Below are 26,753 nucleotides of genomic sequence, written 5' to 3'. Positions count from 1 at the left end.
TGCTTGCTTCTTAATTTGTAAATTATAACATCGATGCAATGATTACTTATAAAATCCAAATGCGATTTATTCACCTTTCTATAATCGTTGCAAGAGGGGATTGTAAGCAGCCGCTAACAACACACATAGCCGTCATGAACAGCACAAAAGTAAAACTAACGTGTCTTCCATCTATCTTGGATGTGTGTTACAATTGCCTACAGTATTCAGAACAGTAACATGCTGTACAGGTTTGAAGCCTTGGAGCAATAGGCTATTCCATCTTGGTTTGTGTAAGTACACTCGATGATGTTCGCACAATGATGACATCGCTTAAGGCCCAGTCACACCTTGACGTTTTAGCCAGCTTATGCCGATTTTTGGAAAATTTGTGTAAAAAGCTGGTACACGTCGAATACCTCATGGGTAAGTTTTGATAACATTGAGAGCACGCTGAAAAACACTGCCATATGTCGTAGTACGCTGGCTTTAAACGTTGTACTTTTCAGTTGTCCTCAAATTTTCCATGCTTGAAATTTTAAGACTTATGCCAGCATATGACTCACACGTTCCGCATAACGCTAGCCATAAGTTGTAGCCACGTTACGCGATCATTGACACATGTCGACACACGTTACTTGTAAGTTACTCATAAGTCGAAACACGTCGAGGTAATGTTTAGCGTACCCTAAACTTATTTCTAACCTATGAGTAACGTGTTGTAGGCACGTTACGCGAGCGTTGACACACGTTGACACACGTTACTTGTAAGCTACTCATAAGTCGAAACACGTCAAGGTCATGGTTAGCGTCAGTGTTCCAGACTCCCTGGGGTTTTTATTTCTTCTTCTTCTTTGGTATGACGGTGATGTCGACACTTTGATTTCTCGTGCGGTTATAATATAATATAATTAAAAGGCTGCCGCTCAACGATTTAAATCATAACCGCACTAGAAATTGAAGTGTCGACATCACCGTCATACCAAAGAAGAAGAAAAAAAAACCCCACGGAGTCTGGAACACTGACGCTAACGATTACCTTGAGTATTTCGACTTATGAGCACCTTACAAGTGACTTTTGTCGACGTGTGCTCACGTTCGCATATCGTGCGTACAACTTATTCCCATCGCATGCGGAACGTGTGTCATATGGCAAGTACATCGTAAAATATTTAACACGTTTATAATTACAAGACGTACTCCACTTAATACGACGTATGATAGTGTGCTTTAGCGTTTTATTCACGTATACCAAACTTACCCATACCGTATTCGACGTGCGCCAGCGTTTTAGACGAATTTTCCAGAAGTTGGCTTACGCTGGCAAGATCGCCAAGGTGTGACTGCGATGTTGACACTTCCATTTCTGCGGCGGTTATGATTTGAATCGTTGTGGGGCAACCTTTTCATAACCTACGCCACGTCATCGTCGGCGATGCGTGCAGCGCGCTATGCATAAGTTCGACTAGCGTTGGGTATAGGTTGTGAAGGCCGACAACAGGTTCAGCATTTGTTGGTATAAGTTATCCATCACACAACGAAACGTTCTGTGTCCGTTACTAATATGTTATGCATACGACCAACTCGTTATGAATACGTCCGAATCTTTAAAAAAAACATCAAAAGTTCAACGTAAGCCAGCGTTTTACATACATTTTAATACGTTGCCATTGCTGGCTAAAACGTCAAGGTGTGACTGGGCCTTTAACCACGAATTTCTCAGAACGTTTCCCCATCGTTAAGTGGCACATGACTGTGCATGTATGTGTGTATATATATATATATATATATATATATATATATATATATATATATATATATATATATATATATATATATATATATATATATATATATATATATATACTATACACTAGCAAATACCACCCATCACTTCGCTGACAGGAATACTGAGGGAGGAGGGATACAGAGCGGTGGGGGAGGGAGAGAGGGGGTAGAGTGAAGAGGTGGAGAGAAAAAGAGTGAGGAGGGGTGGGGAAGTGAGGATGGACGTAAGTGAGTGGGGTTGGGGGAAGGGAAGGCAGCGATAGGTGAGAGGAAGGGAAGGCAGACATGCAGTGGAGTGTTAATTACGATTCATGCTATCTCATTAAAAAAATGCTTCTGCATGGAATAACAGTGAAGATGGAAACAAAATAATTTCTGAAATCCATTTGCTTCCGGTCATACTATAAATACTGCACAGAGACAGGCACTGTCCAGACGCATCCAGAGCAAGCCGTTCAGAGACAAACACCACCCGGACATGTTCGGAGACAAACACCGCCCTGCCAAGTTTGGAGAAAAACACCACCCAGACACGTTCGGAGACAAACATCTCTCGGACACGTTCAGAGACAAACACTGCCTGGACACATCTTGAGCCAAGCTGTCCAGAGACAAACACCGCTCAGACACGTCCAGAGACAAACTCCCGTACTCGTACACCAACATTGCCCAGACCCTTCCGGAGACAAATACTACTTGTATGTGTCCAGAGCCAATCACTGCTCGGATGTGTCCGGAGACAAAATCCACCAGGACATAACCACTGTCCAGACATGTCAAGAGACAGAGACAGAGACAGAGACAGAGACAGAGACAGAGACAGAGACAGAGACAGAGACAGAGACAGAGACAGAGAGAGAGAGAGAGAGAGAGAGAGAGAGAGAGAGAGAGAGAGAGAGAGAGAGAGAGAGAGAGAGAGAGAGAGAGAGAGAGAGAGAGAGAGAGAGAGAGAGAGAGAGAGAGAGAGAGAGAGGAGTTAGCAGCGAGAATATGTTATGCTTTATGAACAACAAGCACGCACACACAGCCGATGTTGTCAATTTTTGGGGGAATCAGCAATTGGAATCAGTGTGATTACCAACTCCAGTCAGTGTGACCACTCCTTGGCTTTTTTCACAAGATCTTGGCTATTCGTTTTTCACCTTGGTGTCTTGGTTTTCTATAGGTTTTCTTGGCGTATAGGTTTTCTATTATCATCGCTTTTCCAAAACCTTGTGAATTCTTTGCTTTTTTTAATTGGCTCACCTTGGCATTTATGAAAATGAGGAGTAGTCACACTGACTCCAGTACATATTGTATACAAACCAAAAACCTTGAGGTGGTTTCACCTTGTCTTGGGGGAATTTCAATATGCAAATTATACAAACGATGTTGCATTATTGACATTGCAGGAAGATGTGCATTAACATTAATCTTTATAAACAGCTGCCAATCCTCATGCTCATTAAGTCGCTTAAGCACTCAAGCAAGCACTCCAAAAGAACACCTGGCTTGGAAATCGATTACCAATTGCCGTCGATAAAACCAGGTACCTGGAACCGCCCGAGCAATGTCCGAGTTGGACAAATGAACTCTTTTTTTTTTGACCATCTTTTTTTGAACAAATGAACATCGGAACTGCTGATAAGTTCAAATCTGGAGCTTAAATTTTGTAATTCTTCTTAGTTTAAAATATTCTTGAGGTTATGGTGTGAGGGGAAATTAAATATAGCCAATAACGCTGGCTTTTCCAGGCATTTATAAGCATTGAAATGTACCCAGCGATTTGTAGTTATGATGAAGAGGCATTCAATAATAGGAGTGAGGAAAGTGAAAAAAAACTTTATTGTTAAGAAATTGTTGTGGCCCGTTCCAAGTCAGGGCATATTTTATCAGGGCAAAAAACAAGTGGCTTCAGACTGCAGTGAAGTAACCTAGGATACACCTGAAGACCCCAGAGAGTGAGCTGCCTGAATATGTGCCTGATAAAGGATATAATTAAATAAGGCAGTTAATTGTCCTCAAAGGGATTGTTTTAATTAAACCAAACACCCAATTTTGATTTATGCACTCCCTTTGAGTTCCCTTCGTTTGCAGGCAAAGTTTCAGGCTGCTCGGTTTCATTGTTTTAGAGCTATGGAGGATGGACACACACACACACACACACACACACACACACACACACACACACACACACACACACACACACACACACACACACACACACACACACACACACATACACACACACATTTATTAGTATGGATAAAATGCAGGACATCTGAATGCTTTGTCTTGAAAAAATGTGGACAGTATTTGATAATGAATGTCGAGATTAACATAGTATACAGTATTTTATGTGATGTTATGTTAGGATAGGAGATCTAGATCTGGGTTCCGTTACAAACAGTAAACAGACCATTTGAATGCATATCCTGCATCTGGTTTTCAATTGAACTATGCATGTTATCAAACGCTTTAAGGGGTGTTGCATCAATGGGTAGTTTTTAGTTGTTATTTTAGCTGACTGTTCCCTTTTTCTACCATTTAATCTTGATTATTAATTTATGCCTGGTTTTGGCTTAATGGTTGGGGTGGTGAGCTATGGATCCGAGTTCAGCTGACCGTTTCTTTTTCTACCATTTAATCTTGATTATTAGTTTTTGCCTTGTTTTGGCTTAATGGTTCGGGTGGTGGGCTTGGTATCCGAGGGTCCCGAGTTCAAATCCTGCTTTTCCTTTGAATTAATACCAGATGGGATTGAATCAGCCTGTCATCCTTCTGAGGTTGGCACAATGAGTACCAGCTTGTTGGAATGATTGAGCCATTTAAGTTTCTTGTGTCAGAGTTTTGACCTGTCCAGGATTGTGCCCAACAGCCCAGCAGAATGTTTTGGTGGCACCAAAATCTGTACAGAGTATGGTCCCTTTGGATTAATGAGTGGTACCTTTTGAAATGAGAAGGCGAACTTTGTGCTGGCATCCTAGCAAAATTATAAACTGCCCTTCACCAAAGGTTCTGTGTGTTTAGGATAGCAAGCTGTTCTGAGTAATTTGTCAATGAGGGAAGCACTCCCAAGCATTCCTGGGCATTGAGACACCACTGCAAGTTGATTGCAATAACAATTGCATATGGTCATATATTTTGGATTAATTCTGATTGATTTTTTAACCTTTATTTTGACAATGAATAAATCTAATTTGAATGCCATGAAGAATGACATGCAAGTATCTCACCTTAAAAACAAATACTTTTTAAAAGTTCAGAATTACACACCAAATTATATGTTAAAACATTCCACAAAGACAAGACCATTACTTTGAGTGATTTGTTTTCGCTATAAATATATATATATATATATATATATATATATATATATATATATATATATATATATATATATATATATATATATATATATATATATATAGGATCATTAAGTTAACTCACTCCTGTCACTGGCAGTTGCTGTTTTTTCTAAGGAAAGTTGATTTTGTGAACAATTTTGGAGAGCAAGTGTCATTTGATGAAAATGGAGATCCTCCCGCAGTGTACGAGATTGTAAGCTGGCAGGTTGGTGCTTCAGGAAAGCTGTCATTACCAATTGTGGGATATTTTGATTCATCTGCTTCACCAGAACACAAACTGCAAATAAATACAAGTGGAATTCTTTGGACTTCACATCAACATGAAATGGCAAGTATTGCAATAAAGACACCATTTGCAAATATCTGCTTTTTGAATTTTCAAGATTCAATCATCAAGCAATGGAAAATTGCCAGAAAACAACTTCATGCTGAAAAGAGTTGTTGGCCCACCAGTTTCATCATTACCACAATGTGGAGATTATCAAACTGTTGGCTGACTAACCAAGATTTCTGTGGCAGTGGCACTAGGAATGCTGCTTTGTGAAAGCAAACTTCCACCCAGCTGAAGATGGAAACATTTCTTTCCTCAGCTATGCTTTGCAAAGGCGAAGCATTTGGACAATATTTATATGGGCTTATGCATCTTACTCATAATTAAATCCCCTCCATTCGATCTATGCATTATGGGTATTCCAAAAGGTTTATTAAATGCTTCTTTATTTTGTAATAATGCTTTGATGGCAAGCCCAAAATAATTTCTCCTATTTTTCTCAATAATTTTTTTTAACTTTCACAAGACCAGTGTGGAGACTCATTGAATTGTGGGACAATAAAGGGAAAAGTGGCAACAGATGTAAAGTGAAATGAATGGGAACAACTGCACGAGAATGCAGAGATACACTGTGCCCCCTGTCCTGTCAGTGTCCATTCTGCTGAAAAATTATTCTGCACTTATTTTGTCCATACCGTTTCATGAGAAGTTTCAGGTAGAAATGGGGCATTATCTCAACCACTGTAGAAAAGCTCAAACAGGGAAATGGAGAAGATCATGAGCAGCAGAATAGAAAGCCTGAAACCAAGACCAAGAGACACCATACTTGAGAAGATAGTCCCACAGAAGATGGTAAAGAGAGCAGTGTATTTAAAGGATCATATGTCCCCTTGGGAGTTGAAAAGGTCGTGGGAGCAACATTACATGAGCTGGTAAAAGACTGCCAGATCAACAACGTGATGTAAGTGAGAAGCAGGCCAAGAGAAATCCTCCTTTCAAAGGTTGTCCTTTGCATCAAAGAGAGCAAATTATGAGGTAGAAGCACAAGCTCCCAGTTGGGAGTGGGGATGTAAATATTATATATATATATATATATATATATATATATATATATATATATATATATATATATATATGTATATGCAATGGTAATTCATTTGAAGATATTGCATTCCATTGATTTTTTTTGGGGGGGGGGGGATACATTGTCGAGGCTCGTATGAGACCTAACACACAATGCACAGCAAGGGGGGTATGAGACAAGAGGGGTGAGAGAGGGAAGGACAAAATAGTGGGGGACAGAGACATGATGAGATCTGTGGAAGGGAGAGGGATGGGGCGGGGAACACGGGATATACAAGATGGATATTACAGGGACTTTCAGGAAGGAAAGCAGGGAATTTGAAGGAGGTGAGTTTGGAGTGGATTAACGGGGGTAGAAAAGATTTAGGTTTTGCATGGGGGAAGATAAGAGGTGGTGGTGAATGGCTGCTTTGTAGGTCTGGAAAGAAGAGTGGGATTGAACAGAGTCAGGGAGTTTATTACAAAGGCGGGAAAAACAGAGGAATGAAAGAGTGAAGGTGAGCAGTGATTCGTGATTTTGGTAGTTTCACCAGAACGGGGTTGCTGACGGAACTTGAGCACCCTGTGGAAATATGGAGGGGACAATTCATAGACAGAGCAGGGGATTCGAGACTGGAGAGGAGATGGTGGAGCACAGAAAGACCAGTGACCTGCCTGCGGTGAGAAAGAGTGAGAGGACCAACGACTCAGCTTCACAGCGGGAGATACCAATGATTCCAAATGCCTTAGTTTCCACAGCGGGAAGCCAAGAAAGGTGAGAGGCAGGAGCACCAGCCCAGAGGCGAGAGCAGTAATCCATCAGGCTGAGGACGAAAGCTTTGTAAGTGGTTAGGAGCGCAGGTGGGCCGAGGAAGGACTTTGCATGATGGAGGATTCCAAGTCGGTGACTGGCTTTGGAGGCCAGGTTGAAAATGTGGCTTTCCCAGGAGAGACCATGGCAGATAGCGAGACCCAGAAGCTTGAATGAAAGGACTTCTTCCAGAGCATTGTTGAGAAATTATGTGGGGTATTTTCTAAACGGTCCTTTCAGAGAGACATAGTGAGAGTGTGAGATTTGTCACGATTGAAAGACATGTTCCACGTGTTGGAACAGTTTGTAATTTTATCCATATCTGCAGAGAGCGAAGAAGCTGCTGCTTGCTGGTCTGAGGGATGACAGATGGTACGGCAGAGAGTGGAGTCGTCAGCAAATAGATAAAGAGGATTTTCCAGAGAGTCGGAGAGATCATTGATAAAAAACATAAAAAGAACAGGGCCCAGAACGCTGCCTTGAGGAACTCCAGCCTAGATAGGAAGAGGGGATGAGAGAACTCCATTTCGGGCCACACATTGGCTGTGACAGGAGAGAAAGTCTGTGAGGCATGAGTGGAGATGGCGTTGGATACCATAGGAAGAGAGTTTGGTGAGCAGGACAGGGTGCCAGACTGTGTCAAAAGCACATGATATTTCATGTCTGGTATTGAGTACCTCCATCCATTGTTGGGAGAGCATATGCAGCATATCCAGGGTAGAGTGACCTGGTCTGCAACAAAATTGATGATTGGAAATCAAGCCATTGCAGAAGAGAAAGGATTTAATGTCTGAAGCGATGAAGGATTCCATAACCTTGCTGATGATTCGTAGAAGGCTCATTGGTCTGTAGTTGCAGGGATCTGTTTTTGCACTTTTTTGTGCAGGGCAATGATGTTTCCCGATTTCCAAGCACATGACAGATGACGTTGAGCAAATGAGAGGGTGAACAGAACAGAGAGAGCACGAGCAAGAGCAGAGGAGCAGGTTTTTAGGACACGTGCGCTTATGCCTTATGGACCGGTTGCAGAATCTGAGTCGAGGTTTGACAGCAAGCTCTCCACTTTGTCAGAAGAAAAGGACACAGAGTCCAGGGACAGTTGGGTGCGACTGGGTAAGGTGGGGGCAGAAAGTGATGGGTTTCAGACACAAGAGTTAGATGCAAACACCAAATTTTAGCATTCAGCCTTTTCATGAGCAGTGTCAGCAGTGTGCCCTTTTGAGGTAAGGGAGGGGATGGAGGGGGAACATACACCAGAAACAGATTTGATTAGATGCCACCAGGATTTGGAGGAAGGAGAGAGGTTTGAGAGTTCAGACTTGGTATGAGAAAGATGTTGTTTTCTGACTCTCCTGAGGGTAGATACACTCTTGTTCCGAGCTTTCTGGAAGGAACTGAGATTACCCTCAGTTGGGTTTGCTTTCCATGAGGCAATGCCAAGTTGTTTCAGGACAACTTGTTTTCACAAGGTTAAGTGTACCATGGGTGGGAGGAAGGGTAGGACCACTGAAGACGATATGGGATAATCTGTGCATGAGTGAGAGAGTAAGGTTCTTTGATGAATTCCCATGATGAGTTGATGTTGGAGAAAGTAGTATGGGAGAGCTGTCTCGAAGTTTGATAGCTGCTTGGAGACTCTGCCAGTCATCCTGAGTGAAATGCCAGACTCGATGGCACTGATGTGGTTCTTTAATAATAGCCAGAGAGATGTCTGCTTTGACAAGGATGTGGTCAGAAGAACCGATTGGAGCCAAGGAAGAACAGCAGATATTTTCAGGGGAATTTGTCAAAATCAGATCCAGAAGAGAGGGAGTACCATTGGTTGAGATCTGGGTCGGGAAGTTGACAGATTGTGTCAGTCCCAATGAGTAACAGAAGTCCTTTGCTGAAGTGCCATGGCAGGTGAGAGAAGTACTCACAGTCTTAGATGACAAGGATTAGTCTCGGTGGAGGTATGCTGAGGAGGGGAGCGGGCAGTGGGAGGTACAAGTTTTGAGGGGTTGTTTGTGGTGATGAGTATTCTGAGTGAGAGAGTGAGATATCTGTTAGGTTTGAATGGAGCCCACAGATGTTAGAACACCACACACTTTGGGACAAAAAAGGAGGAGCTGAGACTGAAGAAGACAGTGAAGAGGTGTCAAGAGCAGAGGTAGGATGAGGGGCACGATGGGAGAGGTAAGGAGAGGGTATAACATGTGAGTGGTTTGTAGGACATAGATTTATGTCAGTGGTTGAATTGGCACTGAAGTTGGAAAAAAAGGACGATTGATAGAACAGGATAATGCATTGCAAACTGGGATTTAAATTTTTTTAATTCATCAATGTGATTAAAGACATTATGTGAGGGATGCAATAAAGGAGAATTAAGAGCATGGAGGAAAGAAACGTTTTAACAGTTGGACTTTTTAGACATGGGAAGAAGGAAAGGTCGAATTGAAAAGTCTTTTGAAGTAGAAAAAGAGTGGCGAAGTATGATACAATTCCAAGAACCAAACATGTGAAAAGGGAAGTTTTACCATTTTAAGAGACCGTTTGTGAATTTTTGATTTTTTTGATAAAGACTACTTATGGTTAGGTAAAGGAGAGGTTGAAGAAAAATCGTGTATTTGTTGGTGAATTTGGATCAGAAAACGCAGAAGGAAGCTGGTAGTTCGATGAAAGTTATAGGAAGAAGAGGGGGCGGAGACACATGTGGTGACAGGAGGTGTAATGCGAGAGGTTAAAAGAATAAATATTTTTAATTTTTTTTTAGATTAGGTACAGTTAGGTGAAGGAAAGGTTGAAGAAAAAAATCGTGAAGGTGTGTGGTGAATGTGGGTTGGCAAAAGTATTAGATGGTAGATCGGCAGAAGGAGGAAGAAGAGTCAGTACAGGAAGTCTTGTGGTTATGTGGGGTCAGGATTTTTTTAATGTATTTCTTTTTCGATTTAAAGATATGAAACAGATAAGAAGGTGTAGTTGAGAGGGATAGAAGGATGGTGGCGGGAAAAGTGGAGAAAATAAAAACTGATGGTAACCTGGTGTTGGCTTCGAGGTAAGGGTGGCGGCTTGGGATCCTCGGATCCTGAGTTTCAAGCCCTGTTGGCTGCTGAATTAACAGCATGGGGTCGACGCAACCTGTCATCCTTCTGAGGTTGTTGAACTGAGCACCAGTGTATTGATAATAGGGGCATCAGACATCAGCAGCATGTCCCAAACCATTGATGCAACCACAAGTGTGTCTGTGTACATATATATATATATATATATATATATATATATATATATATATATATATATATATATATATATATATATATATATATATATATATTGCTACGAATTTGCGCCCGCCGGCGTGCGATCGGCCACTTTCCACTAATAGCAACCACGTCGCCCACCGGATGGACAATTCAGTCGTGACTTTCCACAGCTAACGCCGGAAACCAGTCACGGGTGGGTTTCTAATCCCCACCACGGCCGAGCCAATTGTCTACCCGCGCAAGATAGGGGCACTTGCCAAATTCAATATACCTAAGTACCTGCGCGGGCAGCCGACCGGGACACCGTACCTCGGTGCAGGTCGGCTTGGGACACGAACCGCTTATGCGGTCCGTTCCGTTCTGCAGTGATAACCGAGCGGGTATTATCGCCCGACCTCGCCGGATCCGATTCTATTGAACGGGTGTTTGAAACCCAACTATTTATTCCACGATGCAAGATGGCATTTCCAATATGGTGAAAGGAGGACGCGACGAACGGGGTACATTTGAACAAAGCACATTTATTTTACCCATGCACGTATGTACAGCCAACACGTATACAGGCAAACAAAAGCAAGGGAAAGCACTACGACCGAATATGGTTATTATTAATGTAGTCACTTAACAGTTTTTACTTGTCAGGACACGGCGCCACAAGATTCACTCAAAGGAAGGAAAGGGCCATTCTCATAGACGAGAGTGGCAGACAGGGTCCGTGGACCTTTATAGTGCGTGAGCCTTGGTTGACCGAATGGGCTCGTGAGACCGATGCGGCTTACCCGCACACTCGTGGTGTGACGATGGGCAGGTCACGACGTCTGCTGCCCACGGCCACCAGGACAGCCATGCCTGATTGCGGCCTTGCGACGATGGGCAGGTCGTGACATCTGTTTCCCAAGGCTATGAGGACAGTCACGCCTGATTGCGGCCTTGCGATGATGGCCAGGTCGTGACGTCTGTTTCCCACAGCCGCTAGGACAGCCGCACCTGATTACAGCCTTGCCAAGGCGAGGTGATCCGGGCGCCGGCCGGCAACGCGTTTTGAGAGGAACGAACGAGTCTTTTAGTGCTCTGTCAGAGTTGATGCTCTATAAGAGTTGATGCTCTTACGACCCCGTCCGCTCCTCAGCGATGCGCGAACTGTGTCGAGGTCCGATCACTTCGGACTGCCTTGGTGCTGGCAAGCTCTCCCCGGTTGTGGTCTCCACGCAGCTCCTTGGCTTTCCCCAACTGACTCTCTCCAGACTTCGGGCTCCACTCGGCTCTCCGACCCCTCCAGACTGCCGCGAAGCTCCGTTCTGCTCGCCCTTATATAGTGCCGGGGAGATGAGAGTTGGCCTTTGCTCTCTGACCCTTGACCCTGCGCGGAAAGCGGACGCTGTAGGAATCATCGAGCCTTTGATCTCTGACCCTTCCCGGAGAGCGAGCCGATGTGGTTGAAATCACCAACGCTCTCTGACCTTCGACCCCTCCCGGAGAGCAAGCCGACGTGGTTGAAATCACCAACGCTCTCTGACCTTCGACCGCTCCCGGAGAGCGAGCCGACGTGGTTGAAATCACCAACACTCTCTGACCTTCGACCCCTCCCGGAGAGCGAGCCGACGTGGTTGAAATCACCAACGCTGCACGGCGAGGGAACCCTTGCCTCTGCCTGCAGCGATGCCGTTTGATCGGATCCCACGCTGCTGGCGCAAAGATGGCGCCGTTTCGGGAATGAAGGTGAGGCAATGTTTGTGGTGTGGAGTTGTTGACGGTTGTGGAGGTAAAGGGGTGAAGGTGGTGGTGGTTTGGTTGTGGTCGTTTGGGAATGATGTTAGTGGTTGTGATTTGGTTGTGGTGGGCGGTAGAGGCGATCGTGGTTGCAGTGATGGTGGCGTGGTTGGCGTTGTGGTTAAGGGGAGTGATGTTGTTTGTGGTGATTTGGTTGTTGAGGTATGGTTGGTCCAAAATAACGATAGAAAAAGAAAAACCCACCTCAAAGGATCACAGCCCGGTGAACACGAAGAAACCCTCTAAACAACGGTGGGGAAACCTATCTGAACACTCACTTACCGGTATAACTGATCTAAGGAACCTTTATGGTGTTCTGCGAATTTCCACAGCTGTAACACACACATATATATATATATATATATATATATATATATATATATATATATATATATATATATATATATATATATATATATATATATATATATATAATATCGACATATATTAATATATATGTATACATATCTTCTTCTTCTTATTCTTCTTTTGGCTGCTCCCGTTCGGGGTTGCCACAGCGGATCATCCGTATGATCCTCATAGTGATTTGGCACATGTTTTACGCCGAATGCCCTTCCTGACGCAACCCTGGTCGCCTCTTACAACACAGGGATATGGTACACCTATTTTAACCGGGGTATACACCGGCCCAGTACACTGGTACTCACTTCGCCGACCTCGGAAGGATTACAGGCTGAGTCAACCCCCTGGTGTATCAATTCAGTGGCCCAACGGGGCTTGAACTCAGGACCTTTTGGATCCCAAGCCGCTGCCCCAACCACTGCACCAACACCAGGATATATATATATATATATATATATATATATATATATATATATATATATATATATATATATATATATATATATATATATATATATATATATATATATATATATATATATATATATATATACCTTATCGACCTCTCTGACATTTTGTAAAACATCTTCATTCTTTCAGTTGACGAAACATTGTGTTATACAGTACCTCCATCACAGTATTAGGCAACGAACTGCCTTGTCATTCTGCTGATCAAGAATCTATTTGATGTTGGTCAGATACTGTAAATGGAACACGTCTTTCAAGGCTGGCATATCTTACAATCCTACCTTTTCATGCTGGAAAGATTGCCAAACTGACCCACTTATCTGTTTCCATGGTCAGCCACCAGATGAGCTTTGGCCTAATTGCCTTCTCAGCCTCACCATCAACCATGATCTCTCTTTAACTGATCATACATATGGGAATTCTCTTTTGTTTTAAGTCATTCCAAGAAAAATCAGAACTATGCACAGCCTGCACCTACTTTGTCCTTCGCTCAATGGAGTCATATTCTCCTATTATTTTGGCCGTTTGTTGTTTGGAGTAATATCAATCCTTCTATTGGCTTGGCAATCCCTGCATAACATCTGTCTCTCCTGGACTTTGTAGCATCTAAAGCTTTTCACATGATTGAAATCCCCTATGATGAAGCAAAAGCACAAAGTCTGATTTTACATCACAACATATTGGTGACCTTTCTTGCACCTCCAGTCTTCAGTCTACCTCAGTCTTCTGACCCTCCATAAAACTCCTCCAAAATACACACCTTCTTATAATAATCCCTCCTGGTTGATCTCTCCCAAAATCTAGGCTTAACTCCCACCTCCACTTATTTTTTTTCCTATTTTCTCCAATTTGTGAAGCTGCCTTTCAGATTAGATCAGGTCAGGCCAGGCCAGATTCGATCTGTGACTTGCTACAGTCACCATGTAAACCTGTACAAAACTGTTTCATGGTCGAGTTGTCAGCGACTAAACCATCTCCCCCACCAGGTTTCCTGGTGAGGAGGGTGTTTGGAAGTGGACAGCCAGCAGGATTAAAAACAAACCTGTCAATGGGCAGACGAGTTCCTTGTGAGCCAACAGCCATCCATATCTAGTGCCCAACTGTGTCTGCAGACATTCTCCTGCAGTTGGCTAACTTTTTCTTAGGAGGTTAGTGGCAGGATTTGCACTCTGGCCACCGTGAAACACTTCATTCGACAAAACTGACAAACGCAAAGAAAACTGAAAACCCACTCCGTGGGAGTACCTCCTGTGCTGCTGCCCTTTCCAGGCAACTCACTGGATGACACAATTGGGGCAAAGCCTTTGGGACCCCCATTCCTTGACGATAGGAGGAAAAGCAGAGGGTAAACTTGCTGTGTCCCATTGTGGTGGTGTTTCGCAGAGTGGTGCTGAGATGTCATCCACCAGACGGCGGTCTCCTTGAGTTAACCTGAGGTGGTCCCTTCAGGTGGGTGCCTGCAATGTCCTATCCCTAAGAGAGGATGATCACCTGTCTCTGTTATCATCTCAGTTCAACTGTTTGAACATCGGTATTGCAGCACTCTCTGAGGTTTGGAGGCCGGATCCCTACTCTCCCATGATCTGAGATTGTGAATACAAATAGCAATATTTTACATAATTAAATGAAAAAAATTGTCCTGTGTTTCACGCTATCAGAAACCCACTGTGAATCTTTGTATTTCAGTGAAAGGAAATTGTGTACATTTGTGAAAAACACACATTACACTTTGCTGATTTGAATAAGAAACATGTCCAAATGTTCAGTATTCATTTTCTCGAGGCTCGTATTCAATATTCATTTTCCGGAGGCCAAATTGATATCTCATGATATTTGTTTAAATTTTTACATTGATTTTGTTCCGATAATTTAATAAAGCTTAAAGCTATATTTTTCAATGGTGCATACCTTACTCTATCCAAAAATAGCTTTCATGTTGAGAGAGTTAAAGTGTACAGTATTGTTGTTTCAGGTTCCGCTGTCGATATGCAATGAGGCGTGTTCAATTGGAACACGGAAGACTGCACGAAAAGGAGAACCTTTCTGTTGCTTTGATTGCATTATCTGTGCACAAGGAGAATACTCGAATGAGACAGGTTTGAAAATTTTTTTTTCACAACTTTAACAGGATGACATAGCTCACTAGCCGAATATGAGTGCATGTATACTCACATTCTTGTTACAATTAAAGAGACAATACTTATCCGACTATAAAATTGTCCTCCTAGTGTTTGGTCAGTAGATTGTTGCCTCATGAAGTACACTTGCCAATAAGCCAACTGTCCAATCTGTTTGCTCTCCTTATATTTCGACATATCAAAGAAGATATGATTATATTCCCAATGAGCAGATTGTGTGCCAAATCGATACCTCCTACTGCTCTGACCAACAAATATATGCTGCATCTACTTTTCATGGAAAGGGTGGAAACAGAAGAGAAACAAATGTCTAATTAAAGTAACGAGAGTGAAATGGAATAATTGTTGCAAATCATCCCTAAATTGTGCTAAAGAAGCAAACCCTTCAGAAAATGACTCGAACTAACACACGTGTGCACGTGCACGCACACGCGCGCACACACTCGCGCACACACACACACACACACACACACACACACACACACACACACACACACACACACACACACACACACACACACACACACACACACACACACACACACACACACACACACACACACACACACACACACACACACACACACACACACACACACACAACAGTACATTCAGGGTCATTAGATAAATGTCAAAATTCACCTGGTACTGCCATGGCCAATGAAGCTCTCAGTGAGGGTGCGAGCTGAGCATGTAGGCCTGTGGTGACACTTTGGTGAGAAGATGGCGTTGATGAAGTCGGAACATTATCACCTCATCACAGTGTGTTGCTCACTGGTTTACCCGCTTGGGTCTGCTGATGGTGATCGTAATGCCTCAATTTTGGTGGTGAGGGGAGGGAGAGGAGTAAGGTGTTTTGGAAGCATAGGCCATCATGGGGAAATTGTGGCTTCACAGCCGAGGCACTGACATGATGATGTTCTGAGGCTGTTCTTGTCTCCAACAAACCATCTGAGGACCTAACCAAGGATGTGGACTCCAGGGGCAATGTAGCCAAAGTGGAAAGGCTTGATCGAGCATGGAGGTGTGGATCACCAAGAGACGAGCAAAGCTTTGCAGCGTGTGGGACTGGATGGAGCCCTGTGGATGGTTGTGTCATGGCCGCACTGCTTGGAGCCCCAGACGAACATCCTGCTGTGAAGCTGGCAATAGTCATCGATCATCTTGTGGGCTGGGAAGAGAAGGTGGCGTTAAGCGCAAAGTGATGCTATGCTACTCGCTCCCTGCTCATTATATCGGGCATCCCATGTGACGATCCCTGAGGCGAAAGATCGGTGCTGTTTGGCAGTCGTCCGGATGTCAAACACCATTTTTCAAGATGACCTTGCATTAGGGTCCGCACAATGATTTTCTGCATTTTTGTGATCACCAGACCATCTGAATGAGTATTCCGATTGATGCCGCTCTGGCACCCTTGAGCATTTTTGTACAAACCCATTAATATGTAAATTAGCGTTGGCCATTGTCGAAATTACTATTTTTCTTAATATCTCCAAAAGTAAGCATCCAAACAGCCTGGTTGAGGTGTCTATACCCATGTTTTTAGGGTCACTGGTCATGATAAACCCACTTACAATATGATAACATTTAAATTTAGCTCATTGATATGCAAATTAGCATAACATGACCCCCTGAATTTGTCCGTGCCGATCGGCGTTTTTGCAGTACAGTTATACAACAACAACAAAACTGTTTGAAAATAACTTGCGCAGAGCCGTTTATCCCCAGTACAGTTGTGAAGAAATGGCTGACCTCAGAAGATCAACAGCATGAACTGTTTGTGATCAAGTAAGTTGAGGCTTGTCATGTAATGAAAGAAACTTGGAGAACTGAGTTTTAAGTAAGAGTAATTTTTTCTGATACAGTAGAATGATCGATATTATTTGCAAGCAAGTTTTTTATTTATTATTTAACATGATCTGTCTGAAAGCAACTGTGTATTTTATTGATTTTTTTAAAAGTTCACAGGGTGGAACTTGTTTCCTGAGAATTTTTTAAAATACGAACAAAGAAATTAAATGTTTACTGATGTTTATAATTCCCTCTATTGTTACAGGTTGAGGCTCCATCACCTTTGGAGACTGTTTCTTCAGTCTCTGCGATGCAACTAAAGCTGGAAAACCTCTGGTAACAGTTGGTCCAGACAGAATGCGAAGTATCATCCGGTCAAGCAAAGCAAGACAAGATGGTAAACATGAAGAGCTTGAACAGAAATTGCAGGCAGACAAATCTATCGAGCTCAAATGCCAGAGAGACTGTATGTCAACGTACACATAATGCTCACATATAGAAAGACACTTGAAACGAATGAGTAATGTCTGTTTGGAAGATGCTTCAACAAGCAAAAGAAGCCACCGTTCAAAGATGACAGTATTTGACTTGAAAGAACATTGCATTTTTTGCGGAGAAAAGTGCATCATGGACTTTGATAAGAAGAATCCTAATCGTTGGCGGCGAGTTCTCCTTCATAGGACTGCAGATCGTGTTGATCGGACAACTTTCAAACAAACTATTCTCGATGTTATCGACTCCCGCCAGGATGAAGAAGGACGCCAGGTCAAGATACGATTAATGGGCACAATCAACGATCTTCATGCTGCTGATGTGAGATATCACGATGACTGCAGAAAGTCCTTCATGGCAACCCGTTCTGTTGCAGCAGCAACACACAGTGGCAGAGAAACTCAGGACATTGAGCCACCTGTCAGTTCTACCATCCTATCGATGAAAAACGACATGTTGCGCATGTGGAATTCAGTAGAAGTCGACAATATGTACAAGGATCATGGAGGAAAGTTATACTCTCGATGAACCCTGTTATCCAAATTGTTAGATATACTTGGCTCTGAGCTTCTGGTTCTGTCTGGTGAAGGTGTCTCTAGTTTAATCTTGTTTTGCAGCAGAGCATCCACTGTGATCAACTTAGTAGCATCAGATGAAGATGACGCTATTGATGTTTCCATAGAACGAATTGCCAAGAAGGTTGCACAGGAATCCAAGCAGTTGTCATCCGACCCCAGTTCCTATCAGACTATAATTAATATAGATATTGCTAATGAAGCAGTGAGTTCAACCCTTCAATTGCTACTCTCCAAAATATCAGCTAAACTGGACTGCACACTTCCAGGAGCTCTGATAGGAAACATCATAATGAATATGATCACCAAACGACCAACTCCACTCCAACTCGCACTGGGAGTTCTAGTCAGTCGTAAAAACCTCATCGAGCAGTTGTACAACTATCGTGTGACCTGTTCCTATGAGGAGTTTCAACGTTTCAAGGGATCAGCAGCAAAGGCTGCAACTGTTCACTTTGGGATTAGGGGAACCGCCAATGCTGAATGTGGCCTCGTTCAGGTTGTTGCTGACAACTTCGACACAAATATCTCATCCAGAATGGACTCGTTTCAACACACTCTCTTGCAGTACTACTTACCATAAAAGATCAGGAGATATCTTCCACATCTGAAGATGAAGCCATCATCAGACGATTGACCCGGGATGAAATGAAGACACCTGTGACAGAAGACATTTCAGTTCAAAGGTACAAGCCATGCCTAGGTACCTGAGAAACCAGCCATGCCAGTTGAAGAAGCCACACGTGTGGTGTTACCTCTCCGCGTATTGGCTCATCAAGCTATACAACTTAGGAGAGTTCAAGATATGGATTTCTCTTTTCTGAAGCAAATCACTTCTGATCAGAACACACCAGAGTTTGGTGGCTTTAATACGAAGCTCTGCAGAGAGCAAGGAGGATCCATCCAACCTTCAACGAGGGCCATTTATACACCACTCATAGATATGGATCCAGCTGATCCGGACACGATGTTTACAGCAATGGAAGAGGGAAAACGCTTGACCGCAGAGTGTGGAAAAACCGTAACCATCTTCACAAACGACCAACAGCTGTATCGAGTGGCCGTTAATGTTAAATAGGTTTATCCTGAGCGATTTACCAAGTTCATACCAAGGCTGGGCGGCATGCACACCCTTATGAGTTTCATCGGTTGTGTGGGGAACTTGATGGCTGAAAGCGGGCTGGAAGACGTGATGAAATCTGCCTTTGGAGGTGTTGCTCATATGCCTGGTGGAAAAAGGTTTCCCCAAAACTTCAGGGCCCTGCGATTGGTGACTGAGGAGGTCCTTCATTCCAGCATGGCTCAGGCAGAAAGTCATGAAGACTTAATGGTCACTCTTGAAACCAAAGCAACAAAGAGCATGACCACATAACTATGGATACAGAACCTTGTGAAACTTGTATTCATCATGATGGCGTTTGTTCGTGCTGAGCATGAAGGAGACTGGCCATTGCATCTTTGGGCTATGAAGGAGATGCTCCCCTACTTCATTGCGGCTGGACATCACAACGATACTAGATATGGGCTCTACTACCTTCGATCAATGGAAAGGCTTCATGAAGACATTCTGGAAATGTTCTTCAAAGGAAATCACGTGATGCGGCACAAGAAGGGCCTATTGAACGGCATATGGTCGGATATGTACATCGAGTTCACGGTCATGCGCTACGGTCATGGCATACATGGAATCGTTGGCATTACACTGAAGCCTTCTACACTGAAGAAGTGGGCCTATAGTATGCACACGTTTAGTCAGATAATCCACGATCTCACAGATATTTCTGAGGGGCACATAGTCACAGAGGTGACAATTTACAAGGAAGAGAAGCCATCATGTATACGATCTGATGCAGAGGACGGAGATAACACAAGGAGAAAACTCCAGTCCTGTATCGACCCACTTGACCCAAACGAACATGCAGACAGAGTTGTCAACATTGTAACTGGCAGAATTGGACCAGAGAAGGTGAACGTGCCAAAGGCAGTTGACATTGGCCAAGCACAGATGCATTCGTATGAAGAAAGCTGGCCAGCAGGATTCAACGCTCCCTTATCTAAACAAGTCATAACTATGGCAGTGACACGGAAAGTCATGCGTGTGGGATCTACTGAAGTTTGTGATCTAAATCTCATCTACTCCAGAGTCATGGGGCTCCATCAAAGTCGAAACATCAAACTATGTGACATCTTAGAGTACGAGCTTGCACCTGTGCCAACATCAATGTTCGATGAAAAGGGTGATGTGAGAATCGCAAAGACCAAGTCGACATTGAAGAAGAATCTCCAAGTGGAAATCTCAACAAGACTGGGTCCACAACCTGAAGTCACCATCTTAGATGGTTGTGCAATCCTCTGGGTTATTCATTGGCCTAACAGGGGAATTGTGCAAGACTTTGTTGACAACTTCATGAGCTACATCATGGCAAAGGTGGACAAATCAGATGTATATCTGGTATTTCACAGATATCATGATTTCAGCATCAAAAGTGGAACAAGATTATCAAGAGCTGGGCAGCAAGCTAGCAGGTGCCACAGGTTGAACCGCCAGACTCCACTGCCTCCACAGCTGGTGGTTCCGTCAGTAACTGAGAACAAAGTTCAGCTGATAGAACTGATTTGCCAGAATTTGATTGACGTTAGTCAACAGAGAAAGCAGAGCAAACACAGGCTCGTCATTATGGGGCAGGAGTCTACTCCAGTGGAAATACACCACTTTGCTCAAAGGTGTCACACTGATTTGAAGACTATGCATGAGGAGGCAGAAGTCATCATGATTCATCACGTTGCTAAAGTTGCCGAAGATGGCGCAAAATGCATCACAGTCATCTGTGATGATACTGATGTGTTCATCTTGCTTGTGTATCACTTCACATAACTTCATCTGCAATGCTACATAACAATGGAAGCAACATGTCCTGGCCGATCGTCGATCAATATTGGGGCCACTGCCAGAAAGCATGCCGGGATATTGCAAGACCTACTAGCTTTACACGCACTGACAGGTTGCGACACCATTGCCCAGATGTATGGTAGAGCTAAACTGACTGGCAAGAAGACACTCGCAGCAGGCCATTCACTTCAAAAACTTGGGAATGTGGATGCATCTATTGACGATGTCATCGCCGAAGCCACTGTGTTCATGGCTGTTTGCTGTGGTAGCAAGGAGAGAAGCAACATGTCTGATGTTCGCAAAGAGGTGTGGTCTATGAAGATGACAAAACCAAATGCCATCAAAGCACCAGACGGAAAGGCTCTGCCACCAACTCCAGAGTCCTTTGAACAAAACGTGACGAGCTCATATCCAGACCGCAATATGGAAGTCAGCTGCTGAGCTGCAGCCACCACCTCTGGATCCCACTCAGTACGGATGGAAACGTGATGAGGCATCAAGATCATTACTTCCAATTATGCTGCCGCCCAACATCACTCTTGCACCACCAGAGATCTTGGAGCTAATACGATGTGGATGTTCCTCCGACAAGCAATGCTCCACAGCTCAATGCCGCTGCACAGCAGCCAAGTTACCATGCACAGTTTTCTGTACCTGCCATGGAGATACTGGCTACAGGAATGAGCGCACCAAGACAGCTGCTGCATTTTCCCTTGATGATGACTCTGACACTGAATGAGACACCAAGCACTGAAGTAGCCTTCATAAGGTTTACGAACCTGTTTTATATATATATATATATATATATATATATATATATATATATATATATATATATATATATATATATATATATATATATATATATATATATATATATATATATGTATGAACATTTGATTTACGCAGGAATGTTGTTGGCTGCTTTCATTGTATACTGTCGAATTGTTGAATCTGTATGAGTAATAAAGTGATCTATATTCACAAAAACTGAAGTGTTTTTTTTTTCAATCTATATGTCTATTTATCTTCATTTTCAATAATGGCGACTGCTAATTTGGATATTTATGAGCTAAGTTTAAATGTTATTATATTGTAAGTGGGTTTATCATGACCAGTTACCCTAAAAACATGGGTGTCGTCACCTCAACCAGGCTATTTGGATGCTTACTTTTGGAGATATTAAGAAAAATAGTCATTTCGACAATGGCCACCACTAATTTGCATAGTAATGGATTTCTGCAAAAATGCTCAAGGGTGCCAGAGTGGCATCAATCGGAATATTCATTCAGATGGTTTGATGATGACAAAAATGCAGAAAAACATTGTGCAGACCCTAATGCACGCTTTTCTGGCCAACACTCAGACTACAGAAGAGGGGACGGGATATCGAGGAGAGACAAAAACAAATTGTGTGTTAAAACCAAAATTATAATGCTAAATGCTGATTAATGGGACACAGACCCCATACAGGCAGAATGCTGTGTCTGTGCAGCAACACTGTGCAACAGGAATGCAAGCAATAAATAATAAAGCTGCACCTCTTGTGATAAAGAAGCCCATCTCATGAAAAGACAGAAACCTGCACGAAGTCAAAAGGTTGAGGACGTGCTTGCTACCTGTCTCTGTAAAACCAAAAATAAAGCTTCATTTGAGAAACAAAATTATGAAAATTGGAGGACAGAGGATAAAGGGATCATCCTCTTCTGCAAAGTGTATTCAATCCATGGGCAGTGTGGAATGCACAACAGAGGGGTAAGATTCATGCAGCAATTAAAGAAGATGAATGGGCCAGCAGAATATAAACAGTCCATCCCATAATTTTTCAGAAATTGTGCCAACAACCCAAAAAATTCTGAATAATCGGAGAAAAAATCTAAAAAATAACAGATAAGACCAGAAGCCAAGCAGTAGAAGGGTGGGAGTTGAGGGCTCACCATGGGGTGGACAGAGGGAAGGTGGAGATGTTGCCACGATGGTCTGGGGAGAGGCTATGTTCTGCAGCTGGGGCTTGGATCACAGCATGGCAAGGGATCCCAGCAGTGGAGATAAAGCAATGTCGAGGAGGGGATATGATCTCACAAGTGGGGGGGGGATTGGCGAAACCACTGACGTGGACTGGGCAACACCTACACAGGTGTAGAGGATGAAAATGGGAACAGTAAATCATGATAAACATGAAGAGGAGGGAAAGCAACAAAATGGAGGAGAGGAGGAAGATGAGGTTGATGAAGACCAATGTAGATTGAAAGATTAGCGAGCCAATAAAGTAGAAGGGATAAGACTGACAACACTCAGAGAAAGACCACAATTCTTTTGAATAGAAAACAACAAAAGGCCGAAAATGCTAATCAGGAGAACCAACCAAACACATAAAATTATATCAAAATGACCCCACTTGAAGGAAATGAAAGTGTGCTTTGCAGTGGCAATGCTCATTCAATAAAAAGTAACAGGAGAACAAAGCTGCAAGACAGATAGACCAGGCCCCATGGACAGAAACCAATCACTTCCATGGAAACAGAGATGAGAGACACACAGAGAGAAACTGAGAGAGAAATTGAGAAAGAAAACAGGACAAGTACAACAATTCCTATTAAGAAACCAAAGTCAAAAACTGAAGAAGACAAGTACAGGTACATTCAAAGTACACTGCCTCCATGCCAAATAAATAAATAAATAAATAACAAATCCTCCAGCGCGACATTGCTGGGGAACCTTCGGTGCCCGGCGATGCTGCCGTACAGCACATGGAGATTAAATTGGGAGGGAGCAGAGTAGAATAATTGATTGATTGATAAATTGATTAATTGCATAATTAAAATAAATAAGTAATAATCACACAATAATTGATTTCTTAAGCAGACCGGGCATAGTGGCGTGCGCCTGTAATCTGGCTACTCAGAGGCTGGGGTTGGAGGATCGCTTGAGGATGGGAGTTCTGCGCTGGGCCGCGCTATGAGAGGGTGTATGGCAGCCCGGAATCATGGCGAAACCCAATCCTTATCCCTGTGTCATAAGAGGCGACCAGGGTTGCATCAGGAAGGGCATCCAGCGTAAAACCTGTGCCAAATCAGTATGCGGATCATAACGGATGATCTGCTGTGGCGACCCCAAACGGGAGCAGCCGAAAGAAGAACAACAATTAATTTCTTAAGCAATTGCCAAATAACATACTGAAACCACCACTGCTTCATCCAAATCTGTAACTTTTAGAAAATGAAGTATTTAATCGAAAAATGAATAAGTAATTGATTAATTGATTAATGAATAACACAAAAATACATTTTATAGCCAAATCACTTGGTCATTGTCCTGTCCAAAGATCAGCTAACTAGCTTGAAATATGCTTCAGATTTTGCCAGGATGAGAAATAAAATAAATAAGTAATTAATAAATCGATACCAATTAAGGAATTAATCAATTAGTTGATGAATCAAAAATAAAAAAATATATTAAGTTTTTCCCAAAGCACATGTTCACTTTTGTCCTCAAATTTCAGCTTCCTAGCACAAAGGACGGCTGAGATATTGCCTGGATAAACAAACAAACAAACAAACAAACAAACAAGCCGGGAGGCGACGAGGGATCCGCTAGGATCGAAGCGCTGAATACGATGCTTTTCATTCTGACCGATCCACCGACGAAGATTCATTGCCAAGACGTATTGGTTCACATACAATTGTTCCTCTGCTGGCAAGATTTTTCCGATTGCAGATTTTGCCAACTGGCACTCCTCATAAAAAATGACAGTAAATAGACACCCTATTTTTGAAGGACTGCCATTTGAAAAATAATCGGTTTGCTGGTTTGTGCTGTGGAGCCTCGCGTTACACACACACACACACACACACACACACACACACACACACACACACACACACACACACACACACACACACACACACACACACACACACACACACACACACACACACACACACACACACACACACACACACACACACACACACACACACACACACACACACACACGGAAAACCCGATAAACTTCTCTCAATTATCTTGTTTGACCACACCTCGTGAGCCACACAATATTTTTCATAAGCCACGCCCACTTTCCTACGCCACTCCCACGTTAAATAATAAATAATTGGAGGTGGTGTGTCGGTCATGGAATAGTTTTCGGTAAATAAATAAATAATTGGAGGTGGTGTGTGGATCATGGAATCGTTTACGGTAAATAAATAAATAATTGGAGGTGGTGTGTGGATCGTGGAATCGTTTTCAGTGAATAAATAAATAATTGGAGGTGGTGTGTGGGTCGTGGAATTGTTTCGGAAAAATAAATAAATAATTGAAGGTGGTGTGTGGGTCGTGGAATTGTTTTCAGTCAATAAATAAATAATTGGAGGTGATGTGTGGATCGTGGAATTGTTTTCGGAAAAATAAATAAATAATTGGAGGTGGTGCGTGGGTCGTGGAATTGTTTTCGGTAAATAAATAAATAATTGAAGGTGGTGTGTGGGTCGTGGAATCGTTTTCGGGAAATAAATAAACATATTATATTATTAGAAATCCACAAAGACAGAAATGCCGGTGATTCCATTTATTTTGGATCCTTTTCACTTTGGTCAATAACGTTTGGATCGAGGAGAGATCGAAGGTGGAACGACGGTGTAGTTCCTCACAAACACTGTATACACACCTTAAATGATGGCAAATAGACACCCGATTTTTGAAGGACAACCATTTGAAAAATAAAACCTCAATCAAAAATCGGCTGGAGTAAAATTTCCTAAATATCTCGAAGTGTTTAATTCCGAAGTCTCGTTTCTCTACATTCAAAACTGAAGGACAAGTATTGAAAATACTGCACGCGATGTTTCGGCCGCTGTACAGCAACGGGTGGTTGCTAGGCAACGAAATGCAAATGCGCACATTCCCAGACCATATGGCACCTGTTGGCAAAGTTTCATCGAAATCGGTTCACTGGTTCGTGGTGTGGAGCCTCACATTGCAGATACACACACACACACACACACACACACACACACACACACACACACACACACACACACACACACACACACACACACACACACACACACACACACCCGGAAAACCCGACAATAAGGGATATCTCATATATAGCGAATCCAACAAGCAGTCATAGATTGGTACTTACGAAATCGTCAACTTGACCTCTGACCTTGTCTAATAAAAGCTGTCTCTAGAGAAGGTAGCGACGCAAACCAGAAGTTTCTACGATGATTCTGTACCAAACCATCAAACATCGTAACGTCGACCAAAGCAAAAATCTCCATTTCTCCACGCAATTATTTCATATTATTTTATCAAAGTCACAAAACCGTAATATTCGGCCATCCACCAACAATCTTTACATAATCCGACGGCTTAGCGAGTCAGGCATGCGACGATAACCTTTATTGGGATAAAAAAATGACTTTTAAACACCATCTTTATCGAAAACACCGTTAGCGCGCACACACAAAACCATACGTGAGTCAACGACGCGCCTGCTCGAGCGCACTGCATCACGTGACGAGCCGTGACGCGCGAGTGAAATATTTTTTGTACAATCTTAAAACGTCTCCAAAACATCTGATTTTTACCAGAATTTCGACAACCGAGTTTTAAGCATCCTAAGCGATCGCAAAAACCGAAGACAAAATTAAAACCGAGGTTAAAACGAACTCGTAACGTCGAGCGAAGCAAAAATACTCCATTTCTCCACATGAATTTACGGAATTGCGCACTGCATCACGTGACGACCCGTGACGC

At 42.9% G+C, this 26,753-nt stretch overlaps 1 protein-coding gene across 1 annotated transcript in view; it reads left to right on the top strand.

The window, feature by feature from the left end:
- The window catches only part of LOC147034965 (extracellular calcium-sensing receptor-like), a 118,935-nt gene that overhangs the window by 60,193 nt on the left and 31,989 nt on the right, over positions 1 to 26,753 (top strand). The window contains exons 8-9 of the mRNA XM_085860923.1: positions 16,196 to 16,423; positions 19,569 to 19,986. Of these exons, the coding sequence (XP_085717049.1) occupies positions 16,196 to 16,423; positions 19,569 to 19,986 (646 nt within the window). The remainder of the gene's footprint in view (positions 1 to 16,195; positions 16,424 to 19,568; positions 19,987 to 26,753) is intronic.

Source organism: Eptatretus burgeri, chromosome 1 (assembly GCF_056783735.1).
Source record: "Eptatretus burgeri isolate ZD-2024b chromosome 1, Ebu_testis_v1, whole genome shotgun sequence".
In the NCBI taxonomy this organism is placed as follows: domain Eukaryota; kingdom Metazoa; phylum Chordata; class Myxini; order Myxiniformes; family Myxinidae; genus Eptatretus; species Eptatretus burgeri.
This window is presented reverse-complemented; position numbering and strand designations above follow the sequence as displayed.